Here is an 18,668-nt window from a genome sequence, read left to right on the forward strand (position 1 = left end):
AGTGACACGTTAGACACTTAATGCGAATACGAACGGTTCTGCATTGCAGCTGGACACCTCCAGAGACAAGAACGAAATTGATATTGGCGCGATCCAACTACATATGTAAGATAAAGCTGTTCCCTTTGGTATGCGAAAGAACCCCAGTCAAGCCTACGCACTCAAGACCCTAAAGACCTATACTATTATCCCACCATGCCAGCTTTCCCCCGTCTTACAGGTTCCCATCATCAGGATAATCTCTCTCTCTCGCGCGCCTGAGGCTCCTTTCAGCATCGCTTCTTCGACCCGCTTCCACCGCGTCCACCTCCAGCCGGCTCCTATCATTCCTGCGACTCTACCGCTCGTGTCTCAATAAGCTACCTCTGCTCGCCACGCTGTTATGATGCGAATTCGCAAACAACCCAGGCGCGGGGCTTCCCTGCCGACTTCTCGTACCTCTGCCACTGTGTCCGTCCAGCCCTGGGCTGCCTGGCGGTTGCACACTGGACCCACGAGTCTGAATGCCGCGGTTTCGCCTCAAGTGGCGATTCTCCTCTTCCAGCTTTCGCAGAAGCGTGTCGCGCGACTTGCGTTCGAGTTCCATTTCGGCTATCTTGGCGAGATGTTGCTTGATGCTGTTCTGGTAGTTGGTCTCCTTCAGACGCCGCTTCTCGGTGCCAGCTTGCTGGCTCAGTTTTGCAACATCTCCTTCCAAGTCCGTTACCTGGTTTGCAAATTCTGCAGCTTTGTTCGATGCCTCCTGGTATTGAGTCCGGGTAAATTCAAAATCTTTGCGGGTGTTCTCGAGAGACCTTTCTAGCGCGGTATTCTTCGCAAGGAGGGTGCGAGCTTCTTCTCTCGCAGCCTCCACAGCAGCCGCGTCGCCACCTCCAGCCTTGATCTCTGCGCGTGCAGCAGCAAGTTCTTTCTGCAGCTCGGCATTCTTCTGCTTAAGAGCGAGATTGTCCTCTGCAAATTTTTCGTTTCTTGTTTTATTACTTTCAATGGTTTTCAAGATGTTCTTGTTTTGACGTTCCAGTTCGTGACATTTCGTCATTCGTTTCTCGTAACGGCGTTGCAGACCAGCATGGTCTTGTTTCCACTGCGCCAGCTGTTCGTGTGCATTCTCTCTATCCTGCTCTGCATTTTGTCGCCCCACCCTTTCCATTCCCAGCTCTGCCTCCAGCTTCTTGATCTGATCCTGAAGTTGTGCAACTTGGTAGGTCGTATCAATTTTGTTGCTCGCCTCGGCCGAATCTCGAAGAGGCGTGAGACGTTGTCGCTTTTGCAGCGCGGGGAGGAAACCGTCGACATCCAGCAAGCGCTTCTTGCCCGATGGAGTGCCGGAACGTGACAGGGGGGTCCTAGATCGAGCCAAAGCCTCCCTTGGCGTCTCAGCCCTGGTGGTCACCCCGCTGCGTTTCGCGGGCGTCTCCGCATACTCTGTCAACTGGAGCTCGGGCATTAGACTCAGGCTCCAGTTTTTATCAAAGTCTGGTGAGATAGCGGCCTGCAGAACTATACTGGCAAGCTTCGCAAGCTTCCGCTCAGGGCTCTTTCTAATGCCCCGCTGGAGGTCGGAAACATCCATGGGTCTGCCCTCTGGTTGATCTGTCGGACGTGGTAAATAGGTCGGCTTTCCCCCCAGATTTGGCCAAGCTTGATAAGTAGCTCGAACCAGCGCTTTCAGCTTCACAGTCGATGGCATGCTCCTTGGTAGACAGCGTTCGACGTGTTCGGACGAGTTTGCAACCAGTAGATGAAGTACAGGCAGGAGTGAAGGACGCTTTTCAGAAAAATGCGAGCGGATTCGTGCAACCTGAGGATCTTGAGAGTCGAAAGAAGAATCAAAGGCAATCATCAAGATAGGCCTGCTGTAGATGGCTACTTGATGCGTCGACCCGGTGCTCAGCAGTTCAACCTGGAAATCAGTAATAATCCGATCTGGGGTTGCTGACTTCGAACGAGCCATTCGGTCCTGGCGCTTCACTGCGACGTGCTTCATCTTAAGGTAACCCTCAAGCAGATCTTGTATTGGTCCTTCTCGAGCCATGATAATTATCGAGCACCCGATGTTCTTGAACAGTTCAACAAGATGTCCAAGAAAGGAGAATTTCGAGCCGGCATAGTTTGCATAAGCCGCATGTTCCTGCGATTCGTCAGGATACTGAGTAGGTATTCCAGGTAAGCCGAGATCCATGTGCGTGACAGTGTCGTGTAGACGCTGGACCAGTTCATTCATTTCGTTTCTTTCTTGGGTCCGAGCAGGAGACCCGTTTGAAGAACCCACGGATTCGTGTCTACTAAGAAACTTCTTGATGGACTTTTCCTTGTCTTTGATAATGTCCGAGTAGATTGACTGTATCTTGCCCTCGCAGGGAAGCGCCAACGCGTATTCTGCCGGGCCAAGAATAGGAAGGCTAGGGGGAACGAGTCCAGCCACTTGAGGCACATCCCGTTCGTTTTCGACAGATTGCTGACTCGAGCTTGCCTTGGAATCCGACGAGAACTGCTCCCCGTTGGATGTTTGTTCTTCTTCCTCTATGGAGTTTTGAATTGGCAGCGCACTAACATCAAAAAACGACATTTCGGCCGCTCCGCTAGGAACACTTCCCGGCTCAAGGGGTTGCATTCCCGGTAGGCCAACAATCGGGTCGACCGAGGGGTCCATTAGGTAAGAAAAGGAACTTAAGTCAAATCTTGATCTTGCAGCAAGAAGTGCTGCTGCCACAAAGGTAGGTCTATACGTGGGGTTGAAGAAACGCCGGGATTTCTCTGTGGATGGACTGCGTTCTTGCGGCAGAAAACCGGGCGAGTGAAACTCCGAGCTTCCTGGAACCAGAGTCGAAGATGAACCGGCAAAATTGACACTTGATTCTTCGGCGAAGGCGTTATCAGCAGCAGGCGGCTCAGAGGACGCTCGGTATTGTCTCCGTCGCGATGGAGATGCAGCACTAGTTGGTGCGTGCGGCTCTTCGGTCTGTCTAGCAGGAAGTCTTCGAGGCCGCGTTGAGTCGAGCGCTGGCCCACGCTGACGCTCTTGTTGCAAACCCTCCAACGGGGGAGTGGGGGTAATTAAGGAATAACTAGGTCTGCGGGAAGAGTGCTGCGATATAGGTGCGTGGAATTCGGTTGCTTGGTTGCTGTGCGATCGACTGGGGCTTCTGGTTGATTCTCGTTCTGGCTCTGAAATTGGATCTGGCGGAGTTGAGAACTCGGATTCCGGCCTTGAGCTTGTCTCTAGCTCTCCTTCCTGCTCTAATGCTATGACAGATTCTGGATCAGTTTCCGACCCTAAATCTGGAGGAGATGCTCGCTCTGATTCGGACCCAGAATCTGGTACTGGTGTTGGCTTTGGGTCTGGCTCCGACCCTAAATCTGGAGGAGATTCTCGCTCTGATTCAGACCCAGACTCTGGTCCTGGTGTTGGCTTTGGGTCTAGCTCCAAGTCTGTTTCCGATATTGACACAGGCCCGGGTTCGAACTCGAACTCACGCTCTTCTAGCTGTGGTTCCGGCGTTGATCCTGGCGGAGGTGATGGCTCCAAAGATCTATCAGAGCTAGCCTCTGAACAGTGCCCTCTTTGCGCTAATGTAATAGTGTCGACGGCGACTTTGCTTTGATCGCTTCTTGACGAAGGGGAAATAGAAGCCTCTGTGTTCGAAAGACTCCGAGTGACAATTCTTGCTTGTCCCCACTGGGACTGTGGTTCGCTTGACGAGTCCGCAAGCGAACAAGGCGCACTTGTTTGTCTTGGTGTCCGATTCTCGAGCTGTTTCCCGGCCGGACTAGTTGTCTGTCGCGGCGAGCGTCTGACTTCGTTGTTGCTTCCCACGATCGTTTCACTCTCGGCGTGCTCTCGACTCTCTGAGCCCTCCCTACTCTCTGCGATCTCCCTGCTCCTTGCGTTCTTTCCTGCCCAGTAGGCTTCGACCAGATCGGTTGTGACTCCGTCTCCCGATACCTGTTGCGTCCGGTTAGCAGGCCGCTACAAAACATGGTGCATATCACCTACCCAGGTTGGTTTATAGACCTCGCCAGTCTCGGGATGATCGACCCACTTCACGAGGTACCGCAAAGTATTTCTGGGGCCGCGGCGGTGGTTCACCACTTCGTCGACGGGCCAACTGTCCTTGCCTGCTTCTATGAATCTCTCGAAAGTGGCCGCCAGGTGTTCCCGCTCGTCGGGTTGAGGGTATCGCGTGCTGAATTGGGATTTCCGGCGTTTGCGAGAAGTCGATTTTCCTGTGATGGACTTGCGGACACGCTTCTTCATTATACTCGGTGGAGGTGGGAGCTTGCGCGGGAGGAATTCATAGTCAGGTCAATCACCATAGTGAGTTTGAGAGGGTAGGAAAATGGATGCGCATAGGATATAGTTGCATACAGATTGTTATGTAGTGTTTGGGAAATGGAACCAATGCTGCTCGCCGCGCTGGCGGCTGCGGTGGCGGCTGGCGGTGGGTGTCAAGTTGTGGGCAACTTAGCCGAGCGATATTCAAACTCTGTGTACGAGGTACTCGGCGATCGGTATATCAATTGTATCCAAAAGTCTATCAGCTGAGGAAGAGGGAGAAGAAGGGATGTGGTTTCTTCTTAAAGTAGAAGGTGCTGTCCATCGAAGGTCATGGGACTGAGACCCTGGCAGCCATCAAGTCCGAGTGTCTCTCCTCATCAAATGTCCGTCTGTATCTCCTCATCAAAGGTCTGTCTGTCTCTCCTCATCAAAGGTCTATATATCTATCTCTCCTCATGAACAATGAGCCCGTTGAAACATCTCCAAGTCTTTGTCCTCCGCCTGTTCTCGCCATTTGGCAAAGTCAAAGCCCAGCTCCTCTACTGTCCTCACCTCGATGCGAGCCTCTCCCCTCTCGACGTATGCGGCTTTGATGTCCGGGAATCTAGACCTCATCCAGACTTGTCTCTGGTCCCATGTCGTCCCCAGCTTCCCTACACCGCCATTCTCCAGGCCCGCCTTCTTGGTCGCCTGCAGTGCCCACGCATAGAGCTCATTGATCTGCGCCGCATCTTCGGGAAATTTCTTCACGTGAAAGTATTTGCCGTCTCCTTTCTGCTTGACCGTCTCCTGCTCCCAGTCTCGCATTTCTGCCGTTGAAGGCAAGGCAAGTCGACCACTCCACACCCGAGCCACCACAGCGGCCTGATTCTGGGACAGCGGGAAAGGAATCACCTTCAGATTGATCACTGGAAACGCCAGTGTTGGATGGTCGATGCTAAACAAATGCTGATATGTGCCTCTTGCTCGGAAGCCGTCCGTGACCAGCGGCGGCAATACGCTGGAGAGAAACGGGTATGAGTAGAAGTATCCGGTTGCAAACACAATCGCATCGATGTCCTTCTCAATCCGGCCACTCTTGAATCTCACTGCTCTGGACACCCCGTGCTCAGGTGACAGAAACTCGACGATTTCATCAACGTCTTCCCTATATCCTCCGCCTGGCAGGATCCCGAAAGCCGAAACTGATCTCGACGAAAGCAAAACGGGCTTCCGACAGGTCTTTCCGATTTGTGCGGCAATATCCAAGCCCGAAGCAGAGTTCCCAATCACAACGACCTTTTTACCCCTGAAATCTTCTGGTCTTCGATAAGCTTTGGAGTGGATGATAGCTCCCGGATATGCTGCATTCCACTCCGCAATCCCTTTGATCGCTGGGACATATGGTACGGTATAGTGCCCATTGGCCACCACCACTGCGTCATACACATTTCTGGTCACCTCTTTCGTGAGAAGGTCCTGCGCCGTCAGATCCCATCTTTCACGCCCAGTGTCGTCTCCTTTAACGGACCGCACATCTTTTACGGCTGTATTAAATCGGATCAACCCTCTAATTTCATCCGCATAGTCTTCCAAATACCTCAGCACAGCCTGGTGGCTAGGGAACAAGGGCTCTTCTTCCGGAAAAGGCTTATCAGCAAATGCCATGAGTTGTTTGGGGATGTTCGTTTCGAGATAGTCGTAGAGTGGCGATTCGAATTCCAAAGAGTTCGAGGGCACTGCCGAGTCACCCGTGGCATTGTCCCCATTTTCAGCGTGGTATTTTGGCTGGCCATATCGCGGGTCATTTTGCGGGATTGGAATCCGTCTCGATCGCTCCGGCAGAGACAAATTCCAGATGCCCCCGACGCGACCGCGCTGCTCGTAAATGTCAATTGTCGCAAACGCCTTTTCGGCAAGCAGATATTTCGCACACGAGACGCCCACAGGACCTGCTCCTATGATGGCGATTCGTGACACGGGAGGCCACGCCGGTCCAGTATCGCCCATTGCGTTGCGAAACGCGAACCTGTCTGTAATTATCTTTCTAGGGTGAGGATGTCAACAAAAATCGAGAAGAAAGATGATCCACCAAAAATTTAATATGTATTCGATCGGGTCTAAGCGGGCCGGTCTATCTCCGATACCCTTCTATAAGTAGATTATATATCACGCCATCGACAATGATATTTGATACACATCATCAGCCCGTGGGTGAGACAATGACTGCAATTCCACAACCGGCAGTCCCTGGGGGTCACTGCGGCGAAAGACAATCGGACTTCTCCACCGACTGGCCCCAATTGATCGTAATTACGCTACATGCCACAGCCTCGTCCGCAAACGCTTGATAAAATGTCCAGGTATTGAAACCACGAAAAGGGCAGGGGTAAGTGGATGGGGGCGCGAGGCGGGATGCGGGATGCGGGAATCCGAATACGAAACAAGCTTAAGGTTCCAGGTTGTTTCCACGTCCCCTTGACACACCCTCCGGCGAAAACATACGCCAAGTGAAAGAAAATCAACTGGAGACAGACCGCATTTCCCAGTTCTCGATTTAATTTATCGACATCCACAAGGTGCATCCACCAATCTCGAGAGCGAGCCAGAATGGCCCCTCGAGCGACGCGAAGGGCCACCGCCTCTGCTGCTCGCACGCGCTCATCGGCTGCAGAGGACGAAGGCGCGAAAAGCAAACCAGAGGTGCAAGAAGCAAATCCACATATCGAGCATGGTGAAGATGTCGACGATGGATCTTCCAAGAAGAAACCAGCGACTACAGAAGCCAAGGACAGACCTCAACCCACCACCCCCGCTCTGCTTCCGCCTAGTCTCAATCTGAGCTCCTCCACGTCCATCAAATTCACCGCGTTCACAGTCTCTAGTGGCAAATCAAGCAAAAAGGAAACTGCATGTCTGCGGAGTCACCGGGCGCCTCACTCCACGTCGCTTATCTTCACCCACGGCGCTGGAGGCGATTTGTCAGCTGCCGCCATGGTGAATTTCTCGCAAGGCTTCGCGGCGACGGGGTTGGGAGTGGTCATGTTTCAGGGTAACATGAACGTCCAGGCGAGGGCGGGTTTGTTCGGGCTCGTTAAGGAGTATGAGAGGGAGAATGGATCGCTCGCTGGGACCGATGACGACACGGGAACGAAGAGGAAGATGACCGAAGCTCGAGAAAATTCAGTGGCCTACGGCGGTAGAAGCATGGGCGCGCGCGCCGCCGTCATCGCATCACACATAGACCCCTCGGTGAAAGCACTTGTGCTCGCCTCGTACCCGCTCATCAGCCCAGCGGGAGACATACGGGACAAAATCCTCCTCGACATCTCGGCAGACGTGGACGTGCTTTTCATCTCCGGCGACAATGACAGCATGTGCCCGCTCGCGCGGTTACAGACTGTCCGCGACAAGATGAGGGCGCGGACGTGGAGAGTCGTCGTCAAGGGCGCGGACCACGGCATGAACATTCGCGGGGGCAAGAAGCTCAAGGACGGCACGGAGAGGTTGGGTAAAGAGTGTGGCCGCGTGGCGGCGAGATGGTTACGCGAGAGGGATGAAGATAAGCGCGAGATGACGATAAGCTGGGACGGCGAGAAGGGGAGACTGATTGGCGGCGGTGTCTGGATTGGTGAGGGGACAGGAACGACGACGCAAGGAAACGCACGGAAGGGTGCAAAGAAGGAGGAGGGTGATCATCCCGTGGATGAAGAAGGAGGGGATGATGAGGCTGAGCAGGTCGGCACAAAGAGGAGGAGGACGAAGAAATGACAGTCCGGCTGATGATGGGGGATTTTGGAGAAAGCAATTGGCGTGAAATACTGCTCATACGCTATGAACACGAACCAGCATTCAGAGTTTGGTATAACAGCTCACCAGAAGGCGGAAGTCACGCATGCTTCTGCAACGAATACTTATCCGCTTCGCAGGGTTGATAATGGGTTGCCTTATAATATGGCACTTTGGGATGTACTCTCCTCAAAGCCTGCATTGTGACGGGGAGACAATTAGGTATCTATCAACGAGATGTCTCCACTGTTCACTGCCTCTAAGAAGGTGTGCCGGGATTGGCGGGCCATCTAACTTTTATCCTCGTACTTGTAGTCGAGAGAAAGCGGCTAAGAAAGGTCCAGGAGGGTTTGGCACGAGAGAAGCATCACCGGTGGGAAGAACCGGGCCGGCGCCAATCCGTGACAAGCAATCTCCGCCCCGCCCCTGCCACGGCTGCCGTCTTCTGAAGGAAGCGCCTGGTGCAGTAGATGATATTACCAACTGACGGATTTCGCCACATATGTTATGATATTCCATTGTCCCCTAGATCGCTTTCTCGTCGCAAGCGCTGGGCTCCTCTGAGCTTTCACCCCAACGTACGGGCAAGTGAATAACTTGAACAACAGCATTGACACCTCTCTTCACCGTAGAGCGCAACAAGAGCCTGAAACCCCACGCGCCTTTTTCGCGATACCATGGGCAAGAGAGCCTCATCAACCACGTCGTCGACGGACTGGACACAGTTGCGTTTCGATACGACGCCTCTCGATCTGCGCACATTCCTCCAGGCGCATCGCGAGTCGCGTGTGCAGAGCCTTATCGCAGATGTCAGTGCGTTTGCCGTCATAGCGGTGGAGTACTGGGAGCCAGACTGTTACCAAGACCTGTTGAGATCAGCTCCCTGGTTGGGGGGCTTCATGGTTGAAAATGGGGATCTTAATCCAGCCTGCCGCGCTCTAGCCGTCATGCCAAACTTGTGCACTCGGCTCCTGCTTCGGCTGGACGTAACATTGGCGAACTGTCTGATCACCCACAGGCTTTCAAGAATTTGCTCGGAGAAAACAGTCCTTGCCCACACATTGATATTGACATTGAACCTTCCGACCTGGTGGAGCCACTCATGGCTGTGATGCGCTATACTCGCTCTTCCGCACTCGGTCCTCTATGGCGTGAGATGCTGCACGACTACTCTGGATTCGTATGCAAGACCTCGACTTACCAGATATTCTCTACAAAGGTCGCAGAATTCTGCCTTGAGGCTGGATGCCCTGCTGTTACGCGCAGCCCTTCAGAAGACATCTACTCACTCAGAAACCATTTGTTTTCCACCGACTTGGCAGCTCGGGAAGCCGAGTTGCGCAAGGAGATCGAGGAGCTACGAAGCGCGAACCGCTCACAGCAGCGAATAATCACGAATCTGGCCTTTCGCCATCTCCTGGAGATGCTGCCCCCCCGGGATGCGAAACCAGGGCCGAGTGCGACGGCGGCGTGGAATGCTTTCTTCCAACACGCGTTGAAGGAGGCTCAGATGCAGCTCGACCGAGGCGAGAAGGGCCACCCACTGATTCCCGTATGAAAAAGTACCCGAAATTGAAGCAGATCGAAAACGTGGGCACCAACCTCTACAGCACTCTCAGCACCAACATCCACCACTTTTCGGGGCAGTACAAGGTCCTCGATGATCAATGGAATGCGCTTGAGGTCGATATATTGAGGGCGATGGCGCCTCTGGCTGAAAACGAGACGGAAGCAGGGATCGACTGGAAGACGGAAAGATTTCGCTACGGAGGCGGTACTTCGCATGAATAGGCAATAAATGCTTTTAGATGTGAGGCTGTAAGGGCACCCTCTCGAGATCAAGTCGCTGAATGCAAGGAACCCCGGTCCAAGTCATGGTGCACAGAGCAATTCGGAGGGCTTTCATTGCGTCAAGTGGACTGGTGCTCCCACGCACATGTCCCGCCGACCCAGCACCCGTCCTCTTCCAGCAGCACGTTGATCTGCGAAGGGTAGCCCATCGCTCGTCCCTGATAAACCACCGCCTCCTGCCCAACGCCGAGCACTCCATTTGCCGCAAGAGCATAGGACAACGCCGCTGCCGCGATCCCCGTGGCCGCGTCCTCGGGATATCCCGAAGCCTTGGGGAACTGCCGGGCCTCGACCTGGACAAGCTGGCCGCCGCTGGCACTGTTGGTGCTCCCTGGCTGCACGATCGCATAGGGATACAAGCCCGTAGACCCCAACTTTTCGCAAAGATCCCTGACGCGCGAAAAATCAGGCCGCAGACTGTTCAGCACGTCTGCACTGCGCAGCGCAACCGTCGTCTTCACGCGGCTCGTGCAAGCGTTCCGGACCGGGCGCGGCGTCGTCTGCTGCAGCTGTGCCTCGGTGATGCCCAGCACGGAGAGAACTTCCGCGACCAGTTCCCCGTCCACGACGTCCTCGACCGTGCCTTTGGGCTGCGACACAAACACCTTGACCTTCTGCGCGGCGAGCCCGTCCCCTCGCTCCACTCGGCGCACGGTGCGCACGGGCCCGGACTTGGTTGTGAACCTGAGCTCCGGCTTCTGCGAGACGCCCAGCTCGTGCATGGCCCAGGCTGTGCCCACGGTTGCGTGGCCGCACATCTCCATCTCGTGCTCCGGCACAAAGAACCTTAGCTGGAAATCCACGTCCGAACCATCCTCTGGTGACGGCGGGGGTGGTGGCAGCACGAACGCGCTTTCCCGCTCGTGCTTCCGCGCGAGGCCGCGCATGTCCTCGTCCGTCAGACCTTCGGCACGGAGAACAATGGGCGCGAGGTTCCCGCCTCCGGTATCCGACGTGAAAACGTTGACAAGGTGGATTGCATCGTCTCGGCTTGTGTCGGGCATGGTTCGAACCGGGTGTGAGAGGGGTTGGGTAAACGTGCAGGAGACAGGACGTAAGGATGCGTTGGAAGGGCAAATCGCCTCTTTTTTTTTTTACGAAGGTATTATCTGACTTTGAAACATCAAATCAGTCTTTGCGCATGGGCAATTCAAATCTAGCTCGAACACACGCTTATAACATCTGTCGACGATTATGTACTCGGTCCCACACATTTCGACGCCACGTTACCTTTATTGTTTCTTCTCGCAACCTCATATCCCCGATTAAATCGCCCCATCATCCGCCCTGTGATTGCTGTGGAGTTCCCCAGACCTGCATGCAATTGGCCCGCGCCTATTCAAAACTTGCGCCAGGACTCTGCGCGCGCTCGACAGGATCCTTCTCTGCTACTATATTAAGGCCTAATGAGCCCGCCCGGTCCAACGGAGAGAAGTTCCGTCTGTTTTGCTGAAAAGGCAAAGTGGTCCTAATCCTGCCTTATGGTACAAAGGGTGGAAGAGACATAAGGAACATTCCGTGCGTTTTCTTTTTTGGCGGAATTTCGGAATACAAAACAAAGGACGACGCTGGCTCGCCAGCCGTCGACCTCTAGTCAGCATGGTCTGGCATTGCGTGCATCGGGATAGTTGTATACCGGGTACATATATATTATGACCCCAGGGGAAAGGAAATCCCAAGCATCCCGCAAACTTATCCCCCGCATTCCACATTTTCTTTTTCCCCCTCCTTTTTTGCGACGCGGTGAGCAGCAGGACATGGATAGTCTTCATTTTTTGGGGGGCCGTCGGAACATTACGAGAGTCCCTTTGTTCTGTCATCTTTTGTTGATCTATACTCATTGATTTCGAGCTGTGAGGACGGTAGCAGTTCCGCAACTAGTCGCAGCTCGAATTGCAGCGCAATACTTGCTGTCAGCGTCTTACCCGCGGTACTTTGTCTGACCGACATAGCCTTGGAGATAGAGGCATTGACGCCCTCCTCTTTCATCGATGTCTTGTGTCCGTGTTGGCGAGGGAGGCAACTCGGAAGTCTCCGCGAATGGTAAGGGAGTCGCCTCGTGGTGCGAATTCACCGTAGAAGACTTGATATACTCAGGCCGGTCGAGGAGGCTGTTCTCGTTCCATTTAAGCGTGAAAACTTCTATACCAATCTCACCTAACCGTAAGGAAGACAGAAGAAAAGGGACGGGGCCCTAAGTTGAGCAAGAACTGTCGTTTTCCAATAGAAGCTACATCATCATCATCTTCTTCTCTCCTTTTGACAAGTTCGAAAGAAAAAGATCCTCGACAGCATGACACCCAGCAACGGGACAGATCCCCTCCCCCCATTCCCCGACTCGATCCCCACGATCCCGATTGCCAAAATCTCGCACCATCTCCTCCTCGCCCAGGACAAGGAGGAGATCTCCAAGACACTAAAGGCATGCCAAACGGACGGGTTCTTCTACCTTGACCTGACGACCACCGAGTCCGGCAGACATCTCATCGAGATGAGTGCAGAGTGTTTGGCGCTGGCGAAACGGGCCTTCGCGCTGCCGCAGGAAGAAAAGACGGCGTTCGCGAACGAAAAGGGCACGTCGATCTTTGGGTACAAACCCATGGGGTCGGTCAAGAAAACGGATCTCAGTGCCGTACCGGACTCGACTGAGTTTTTCAATGTAGGTTTGTTTATTATTTTTTTGTTTCGTGTCTTCTAAGAGAAAGTCGGAAGCCCTGGTGGAGTTGTATCATCATTTATTGGAACGGGGTCCCCTTTGTCGACTGACACTGACTTGTGCCGTCGTCTTGTAGATCGCAAAGGACCACATCCACGGCATCACCGAGCCACGGTCCTATCCGAGGCAGATAATAGAGGGCAACCCGATTCTGGCGGATTTCACGACGAGCGCGCATGCCTGTGGCATGGTGGTTCTCCAGACGCTTGCCAATGCGTTAGGGGTGGACTCCGACCTGTTCACTTCCATTTGCAACTTCAAGCACCCGTCAGGCGACCACGTGCGTCTGACCAGGACCGTTCCAGTCCCAGCGGATGACAGCCGGAGGCGCATAGGGCTCTCGTCCCACACAGACTTCGGCGCTGTGACGATCCTGTTCAACTGGCTGGGCGGGCTGCAGATTCAGAGCAGGGCGAAAGAGACCGAGGGCGATTGGCTGTATGTCAAGCCCCTGGCCGGCCACGCCATTATCAATCTGGGCGACTGCATGGTCAAGTTCACCAATGGGGCCGTCAAGTCGGCCAAGCATCGCGTGGTTCCATCACCCGGACAGCAAGCCGCCGTGGATCGGTACAGTATTGTATACTTTGTCCGGCCGTGTGACGACGTGCTTATGACGCCGCTGAGGGGCTTCGAGGCGGACGAGGTCGTCAAGGTGGCTGGTAAATTTGGCGACGACAGGCTTTACACGGCTGGGGAGTGGAACCATGCGAGATTGACGCAGATGGGGGCGTAGATATAGTGTCAAACTTACCGGAACGAGAATTGAGAACGTTACGAGCACTGGAGAAGTATTATTCTGACAATATCAAAGACTCCAAAGGCTCTCTCTGGACATGATGATTCCGATGGTCCTGAGATGCTTTGGACTGAATGGATATGCTTATGTGTAACCCATTCTTTTCATTTGACAGCATTGCCTCCAGGTACCAACAGGGCCAGACATGGAGCAGCGTTGACTTGGTTAGTCGCGGAGTGCGTAGCACGTACCGAGTGTCAAACGTAGGTGATAGCTTGGGTGTGTAGCTGCGATGGGCATAGGACCATGCTGAGCTTGTCCAGTACGTCCGTGATAAAAGAGGGACTCATATCGACCTGACAGTGATTTCTCTGTCATCACTTTAACCCATCCGGAGTGGACGCCCAGTCGTCGAAGCAGAGGATACTAATTTGATGAGCGTCAGTGACAGTGACTAGCGAGCTAGATACCTCCCGCTCGAATGTGAGACTATCAAAAACCTTGACGGACGGAAGAAATGGAGAGATCGAGATCGACCCGGGATTTGTCCGCCACGAACGGGCGACGACACTCCACGAGGCTTTCATTCTACCGGCGGTTCCCCAAAGGGAAAGGGGGTTCCCCGCACAAGTTGTTTTGCCGTATCTAGCATTGATACAAAGATATGTACTTCCCCCTCACTCAAAAGGTATTTTCTGCTTCTCGATCAGTTATTCTCGCCACCGATCAACCCCTCGTGAGATACATAGCTTTGAAAGTCCAACCCTCTACAGCGAAAATGCGTCTCAACTACGTCTCCGACCCTTCCTCCCTGGCGGACCCGAAGGAGAGGGAGATAGCGGAGCGGATAAAGGCCAGACGGCCCGGGAATCAGCTGTTGGATCTGGACCGGGCCTTGTTGATTGCGCCGCACATGGCGGATGGATGGTCAGTCAATTTTTGAGTTTCCGTCATGGCGAGAAGAAAAAAGGAGCATGAGAGGAGTGTTAGGCGATGTTGGCTCTGGCCGGAATACTAGGGAACATGAAAAGAGCAAAAGGAGAAAAGGGGGGAAATCAGCCCTGTCTAACCCTCATTCTCTCCCAGGAACTCCTTCCTCGGCACCGTCCGCAGCGAAAAGACAAACTCGCTTCCACCTAGCATCCGCCAAGTCGCCATCGCGCGCACGGTGGCCCTGAACCGGGGCTGGTTCGCCTGGCGCGCGCACCACGACCTCCTCCTCGCCTCCAGCGACACCAAGATCTCGACACCCGCAATCGACTACCTCCTATCTGCCGAGCCCAAATCGGCCCACGCCACCCCGCCCAGTGGAAGCGGGTTCACCGACAAACACATGGCGGTGATTGCCTACGTGGACTACATGACCAAGGATCTCATGGTGCCGGATGCCGTGTTTGAGAGGCTTCGCAGCCAGGGGTTTAGCGAGAGAGAGATTGTCGAGATCACCATGTGTAGCTGTGCGTATAATTGCACGACGAGGTTTTTGTGGGCGCTGAATGTCGGCGAGGGCATCGAGTATGGGCACATGGCGCCCTTACCGGCCGATCCGGCGCGGAGGGGGACTCTATAAGCGGGCGAGCGATGTCGTTTTCGCTGGTCAGGGGAGATTGGGGAATTTCAGCTATAGAGTGACAAGCTACAGCGTCCGGGGTGGTCGAGGGCGGCAGGCGCCAGTAGATACCTGAAGGCAGATGTTATTTCAGACAGCTTTGCCCCGAAATTTCTGGCAACGATGTTGGACTGCAAGCGTGGACAAAAAGAAAGGAGGCGAAAGAAAGTCAGTCTCATGAAGATGGGAGCGATTGAGCTTGAAATTGATGTTGATCGCTGGAACTAGCTACCTAGTAGAGACCCAGGGGTCAAGCTTCGAGATCGTTGCTCAGCACATCGGATACCCCATAGCTACATATGTAAGCACCTGAGCCGTGTTTGGTTGCACCGAGACGATACTAGTAGTTGTAGTACTCTGACACTGCAGTACTGGGAGCCACGTCTGGTGGCTTTGGGTGTAGCCCTGGAGGACTCAGCTCACTCCCGGGATTGGAGGTTCGCCGGAAGGCTTTGGGGGCGGATTTGGTTTCGGTTTTCCTCCTGTCCAGTTGTGAGTAATCTGACGGCATAGTAGAAGAACAGCCTTTGAAGCTTACCGGAAGACAACGTTTTGATATCGGGTGATGAAGTTGGTTGGGGAAAAAAACTTGAACTGTTGACTTTGAATATGTTTAAAATCGATAGTGTGTTGTTTCGGATGATGAGGGTTATGGTATGGAGAAGAGCAAAAGACCGAGAAGTAGCAGAGATCTGGAAATATTTATAACCCTGGAGGAAGGGGTACAATCGGTCGTCGTTGCCCATCACTTCAAGTGAAGTCGAAATCGACCATACTACCGAGCACTAGTACTGGTACATGACTGCGCAAATGTAGTACTGACTGACATCGAATTCGAATTGGTGATAAGGTATCGAGGATCTGTCCTCCCACAGCGTGATAGCACGAGCGGAGCATTGTGACATCGTGGCCGGTATGCTCAACCAAATGTCAACGTGAGGGTATCAAGGCCAACAGAACGAGGGGGAAGAACTGTGGACGCAAGTGACAGAGATTCAAAGGTCTGATATTGACAAAAGTGACGGCGGTCGGCGTGCATTGGTGTCAACAGCATCCGACACTCATGCAACCACAGCTCTGGGACACAGGCTCACCTTGACACCTTTACGTTGACAGAACTTCTCGAGCTGGACTGCATGGCTCCTTTCAATTGAATCGCTGCGAAGGTCTATGACTTGTTCTCGGAATGAGGGTCGAGAGATGAGAAGAAGGAAAGAACTGCCACTCGGCTGACCACGATATACTCCATAGCGCTCAACCCCATTTATCTAGCCAGATTGAGATTCAGTGCCCCATCTGGACTATGTCTGGCAAGGTCGCCATATGGACGAATAGAGTACACTTGCAAGAATATTCGGCATCGTCGAATCATGCGGTCGATGCGAGTATATGGCGACGACAGTATGAGTTCATAACTAGGATAAGAAGAAGTTACCAAATTATCCCGAAAACCTTTACATGTCAACACTCGGATAACCACGGGAAAGGGTGAAGACACATCCTTTCACCAACCACAACAGAAGAACAGGTTATAACTACCTAGGTAGACTATGTGTAGGTTCATGATGAGCAGCTGCACTGGATCGCCCTCTGGAACCTAGGCACATCACCACAGTACTTCTTCTCAATCTCCTCGTTCCAGCTCCACTCGTCCTCGAACGGAGCCAGTGTCATCTCCATAACTCCCTTGAGGATATCTCTTTCGTTCTTGTTCTGCACTCGGTCGATTATGTCATCCAGCAACCACCCTCTGGGCACAAAATTGGGATTGACGCTCTTCATAAGCTTCTCTCGCTGCTCATCCGCTGCCGAAGCCGTGGTCTCGTCCGAGATGTCCCAATCCTCAACCACCCGCTCACGCCACGACTCGAGCCACTTGCCCACCTTTTCGCGGCCAGAAGCGTTCGATTCGTTGAGACCGGTGACACCTTCCCGGTGGAAGAATCTCTCGGCTGTGGCTTCGCGCTTTTCTTTTGTGCTGACATCATCCACTTTCACCGAGGAGAGGCGGCGGAAGAAGTGGTTGAAGTCGAGCTCCAGCGCTTCCATCGTGTCGAGCAGTTCCGAGAACAGCTTCTCAAAGTCACTCTCCTTTTGAGTCTTCAAGCCCAGTCGCAGTGTCATCAGGCGGCGATACTCGCTCAGGAAGACAGCCTTGTATTCGTCAGAGATCTGGTCGATGATGGTCTCGGCGCGCTTGATCAGGACAGGTGCAAAGTCTTCATGCACCCCCTTTTCCACGAATTCTTCGTCATCAACCTTATCCCCAGCACCAATCAATTCGCCCAGGGATTCGCCCAGACGAACCAGGTTCCACCAGAAAATGCTCGGTTGAGCACGGTAACTGTATCTTAGCATATGGTCGTCATGGTTAGGTGTATACGCCGGATCAAAATTGTCCATAAACGCAAACGGACCATAATCAACTGATAGACCATAGATGGACGTGTTGTCGGTGTTGAGCACTCCATTCATGAACCCGTACGCCTGCATCATGCCCACGAGCTTGGCGTTTCTTCGAACAATTTCACGATAGACCCTGGTAAAGCGATTCTCTTCGGCGCCTTCTTTGCCTTGGATTTCGTCTTTGGAGACCCCTCTTGCCGGATCGAGATGGGCGTCTGGAGTGTCGGCTGGCAGAGCTGCCGGTAGCTTCTCCCACCCGCCAAAGACATCTTCAGCAACGTAGGTTGCCACCTTGCGGATCAAATCCCGGTCGCCTCTTGATCGCAAGAGGTCAAATGTGCCTAGTCTCAGCCATGATTGAGCAAAACGACAGACAATCGCGCCAGGTTCGAGGCGTTCTCGGACGACCTCGGACTTGGGGCATAGTGTCAGCGACAGAGCCCTAGTGGTGGGTATCCCAATGGAGTTGAGATATTCGGACACAATAAACTCTCTGATACTCGATCTCAAAACAGCCTTGCCGTCGGCAAAGCGTGAGTAGGGTGTCTTGCCTGCGCCCTTCAGTTGTAGCTCATAACGGACTTGGGTCTTTGGGTTGGTCGTCTCAAACAGCGAGATTGCCCGCCCATCACCCAGTTGACCAGCCCACGAGCCGAACTGAAAGCCGCCGTAGCACTGCGCCCAAGGATATACTCCACCCTTCTCTTCGTCCCAGTAAATTTTGTTGCCGGCGACAACCTCTTTAAATTCTTCGGATGACGCTTCACTTTCGGCGAGGCCAATGTCGCGCAGTGCGGCTTTGCTGACTGCCAGCAGTTCAGGTTCTTCGGTTGGCTCAGGTCTAACAAACGTGTACAGAGCCCCTCGAACCATGCGGGGGCCCAGTTTCTGTCGAGGGGCTTTGTGAGAGTCGATCGGCGTCGGAAATTGCGGGTCGGGAGGGAGTTTCGAGGTGAAAGTGTTTGATTTCGGTATATCTGCTATCGTTGCTGTAGCATCGGAATGGCCGTTGGACTGCGAGCCATTGATACGGCCATTGCCATTTGTATGGCCGTTCGAAACGTGCGAGGACATCTGGGCGAGTCTCATCCGCGAAACAGGAGCGGGGTTCTGATATGTTTGAGGCACTTTTGCAGGAGACAGACGAGAGATGCGTCTGAAAAGCATACAGAAGGCAAGGAGAAAGACGGTGAGGGCGAATATATTGAAGAGAACTTGGGGCGAGCGATCATTTGAAATATTCGTCTCTTCCCGCATCGTCATCTTGACGGCAAATTGAGCCATTGACAAATAATGCGCA

The 18,668-nt window shown here is 53.5% G+C and overlaps 8 protein-coding genes across 8 annotated transcripts; 4 read left to right on the top strand and 4 right to left on the bottom strand.

Moving 5' to 3' along the window:
* Window positions 1–337: 337 nt before the first annotated feature.
* Window positions 338–4,258, bottom strand: Z520_05003 (uncharacterized protein; the record flags this gene model as incomplete). The annotated part of the gene is made up of 2 exons (XM_016775507.1): window positions 338–3,946; window positions 3,998–4,258. 2 exons carry the CDS (start codon window positions 4,256–4,258, stop codon window positions 338–340), a joined length of 3,870 nt encoding a protein of 1,289 aa, XP_016633550.1.
* A 474-nt stretch (window positions 4,259–4,732) lies between these two features.
* On the bottom strand, window positions 4,733–6,268 carry Z520_05004 (uncharacterized protein; the record flags this gene model as incomplete). Its single annotated transcript, XM_016775508.1, has 1 exon — window positions 4,733–6,268. One exon carries the CDS (start codon window positions 6,266–6,268, stop codon window positions 4,733–4,735), a length of 1,536 nt encoding a protein of 511 aa, XP_016633551.1.
* Window positions 6,269–6,868: 600 nt separating this feature from the next.
* On the top strand, window positions 6,869–8,029 carry Z520_05005 (uncharacterized protein; the record flags this gene model as incomplete). The annotated part of the gene is made up of 1 exon (XM_016775509.1): window positions 6,869–8,029. The coding sequence occupies one exon, from the start codon at window positions 6,869–6,871 to the stop codon at window positions 8,027–8,029; it is 1,161 nt and encodes a 386-aa protein (XP_016633552.1).
* A 695-nt stretch (window positions 8,030–8,724) lies between these two features.
* Window positions 8,725–9,838, top strand: Z520_05006 (uncharacterized protein; the record flags this gene model as incomplete). Its single annotated transcript, XM_016775510.1, has 3 exons — window positions 8,725–9,033; window positions 9,066–9,599; window positions 9,629–9,838. The coding sequence occupies 3 exons, from the start codon at window positions 8,725–8,727 to the stop codon at window positions 9,836–9,838; spliced, it is 1,053 nt and encodes a 350-aa protein (XP_016633553.1).
* Window positions 9,839–9,957: 119 nt separating this feature from the next.
* Window positions 9,958–10,902, bottom strand: Z520_05007 (uncharacterized protein; the record flags this gene model as incomplete). The annotated part of the gene is made up of 1 exon (XM_016775511.1): window positions 9,958–10,902. One exon carries the CDS (start codon window positions 10,900–10,902, stop codon window positions 9,958–9,960), a length of 945 nt encoding a protein of 314 aa, XP_016633554.1.
* A 1,289-nt stretch (window positions 10,903–12,191) lies between these two features.
* On the top strand, window positions 12,192–13,350 carry Z520_05008 (uncharacterized protein; the record flags this gene model as incomplete). The annotated part of the gene is made up of 2 exons (XM_016775512.1): window positions 12,192–12,557; window positions 12,691–13,350. The coding sequence occupies 2 exons, from the start codon at window positions 12,192–12,194 to the stop codon at window positions 13,348–13,350; spliced, it is 1,026 nt and encodes a 341-aa protein (XP_016633555.1).
* Window positions 13,351–14,131: 781 nt separating this feature from the next.
* Z520_05009 (uncharacterized protein) lies at window positions 14,132–14,923 on the top strand (the record flags this gene model as incomplete). The annotated part of the gene is made up of 2 exons (XM_016775513.1): window positions 14,132–14,280; window positions 14,440–14,923. The coding sequence occupies 2 exons, from the start codon at window positions 14,132–14,134 to the stop codon at window positions 14,921–14,923; spliced, it is 633 nt and encodes a 210-aa protein (XP_016633556.1).
* A 1,599-nt stretch (window positions 14,924–16,522) lies between these two features.
* On the bottom strand, window positions 16,523–18,631 carry Z520_05010 (uncharacterized protein; the record flags this gene model as incomplete). Its single annotated transcript, XM_016775514.1, has 1 exon — window positions 16,523–18,631. One exon carries the CDS (start codon window positions 18,629–18,631, stop codon window positions 16,523–16,525), a length of 2,109 nt encoding a protein of 702 aa, XP_016633557.1.
* Window positions 18,632–18,668: the final 37 nt, after the last annotated feature.

Source organism: Fonsecaea multimorphosa (assembly GCF_000836435.1).
Source record: "Fonsecaea multimorphosa CBS 102226 unplaced genomic scaffold supercont1.8, whole genome shotgun sequence".
NCBI lineage: Eukaryota > Fungi > Ascomycota > Eurotiomycetes > Chaetothyriales > Herpotrichiellaceae > Fonsecaea > Fonsecaea multimorphosa.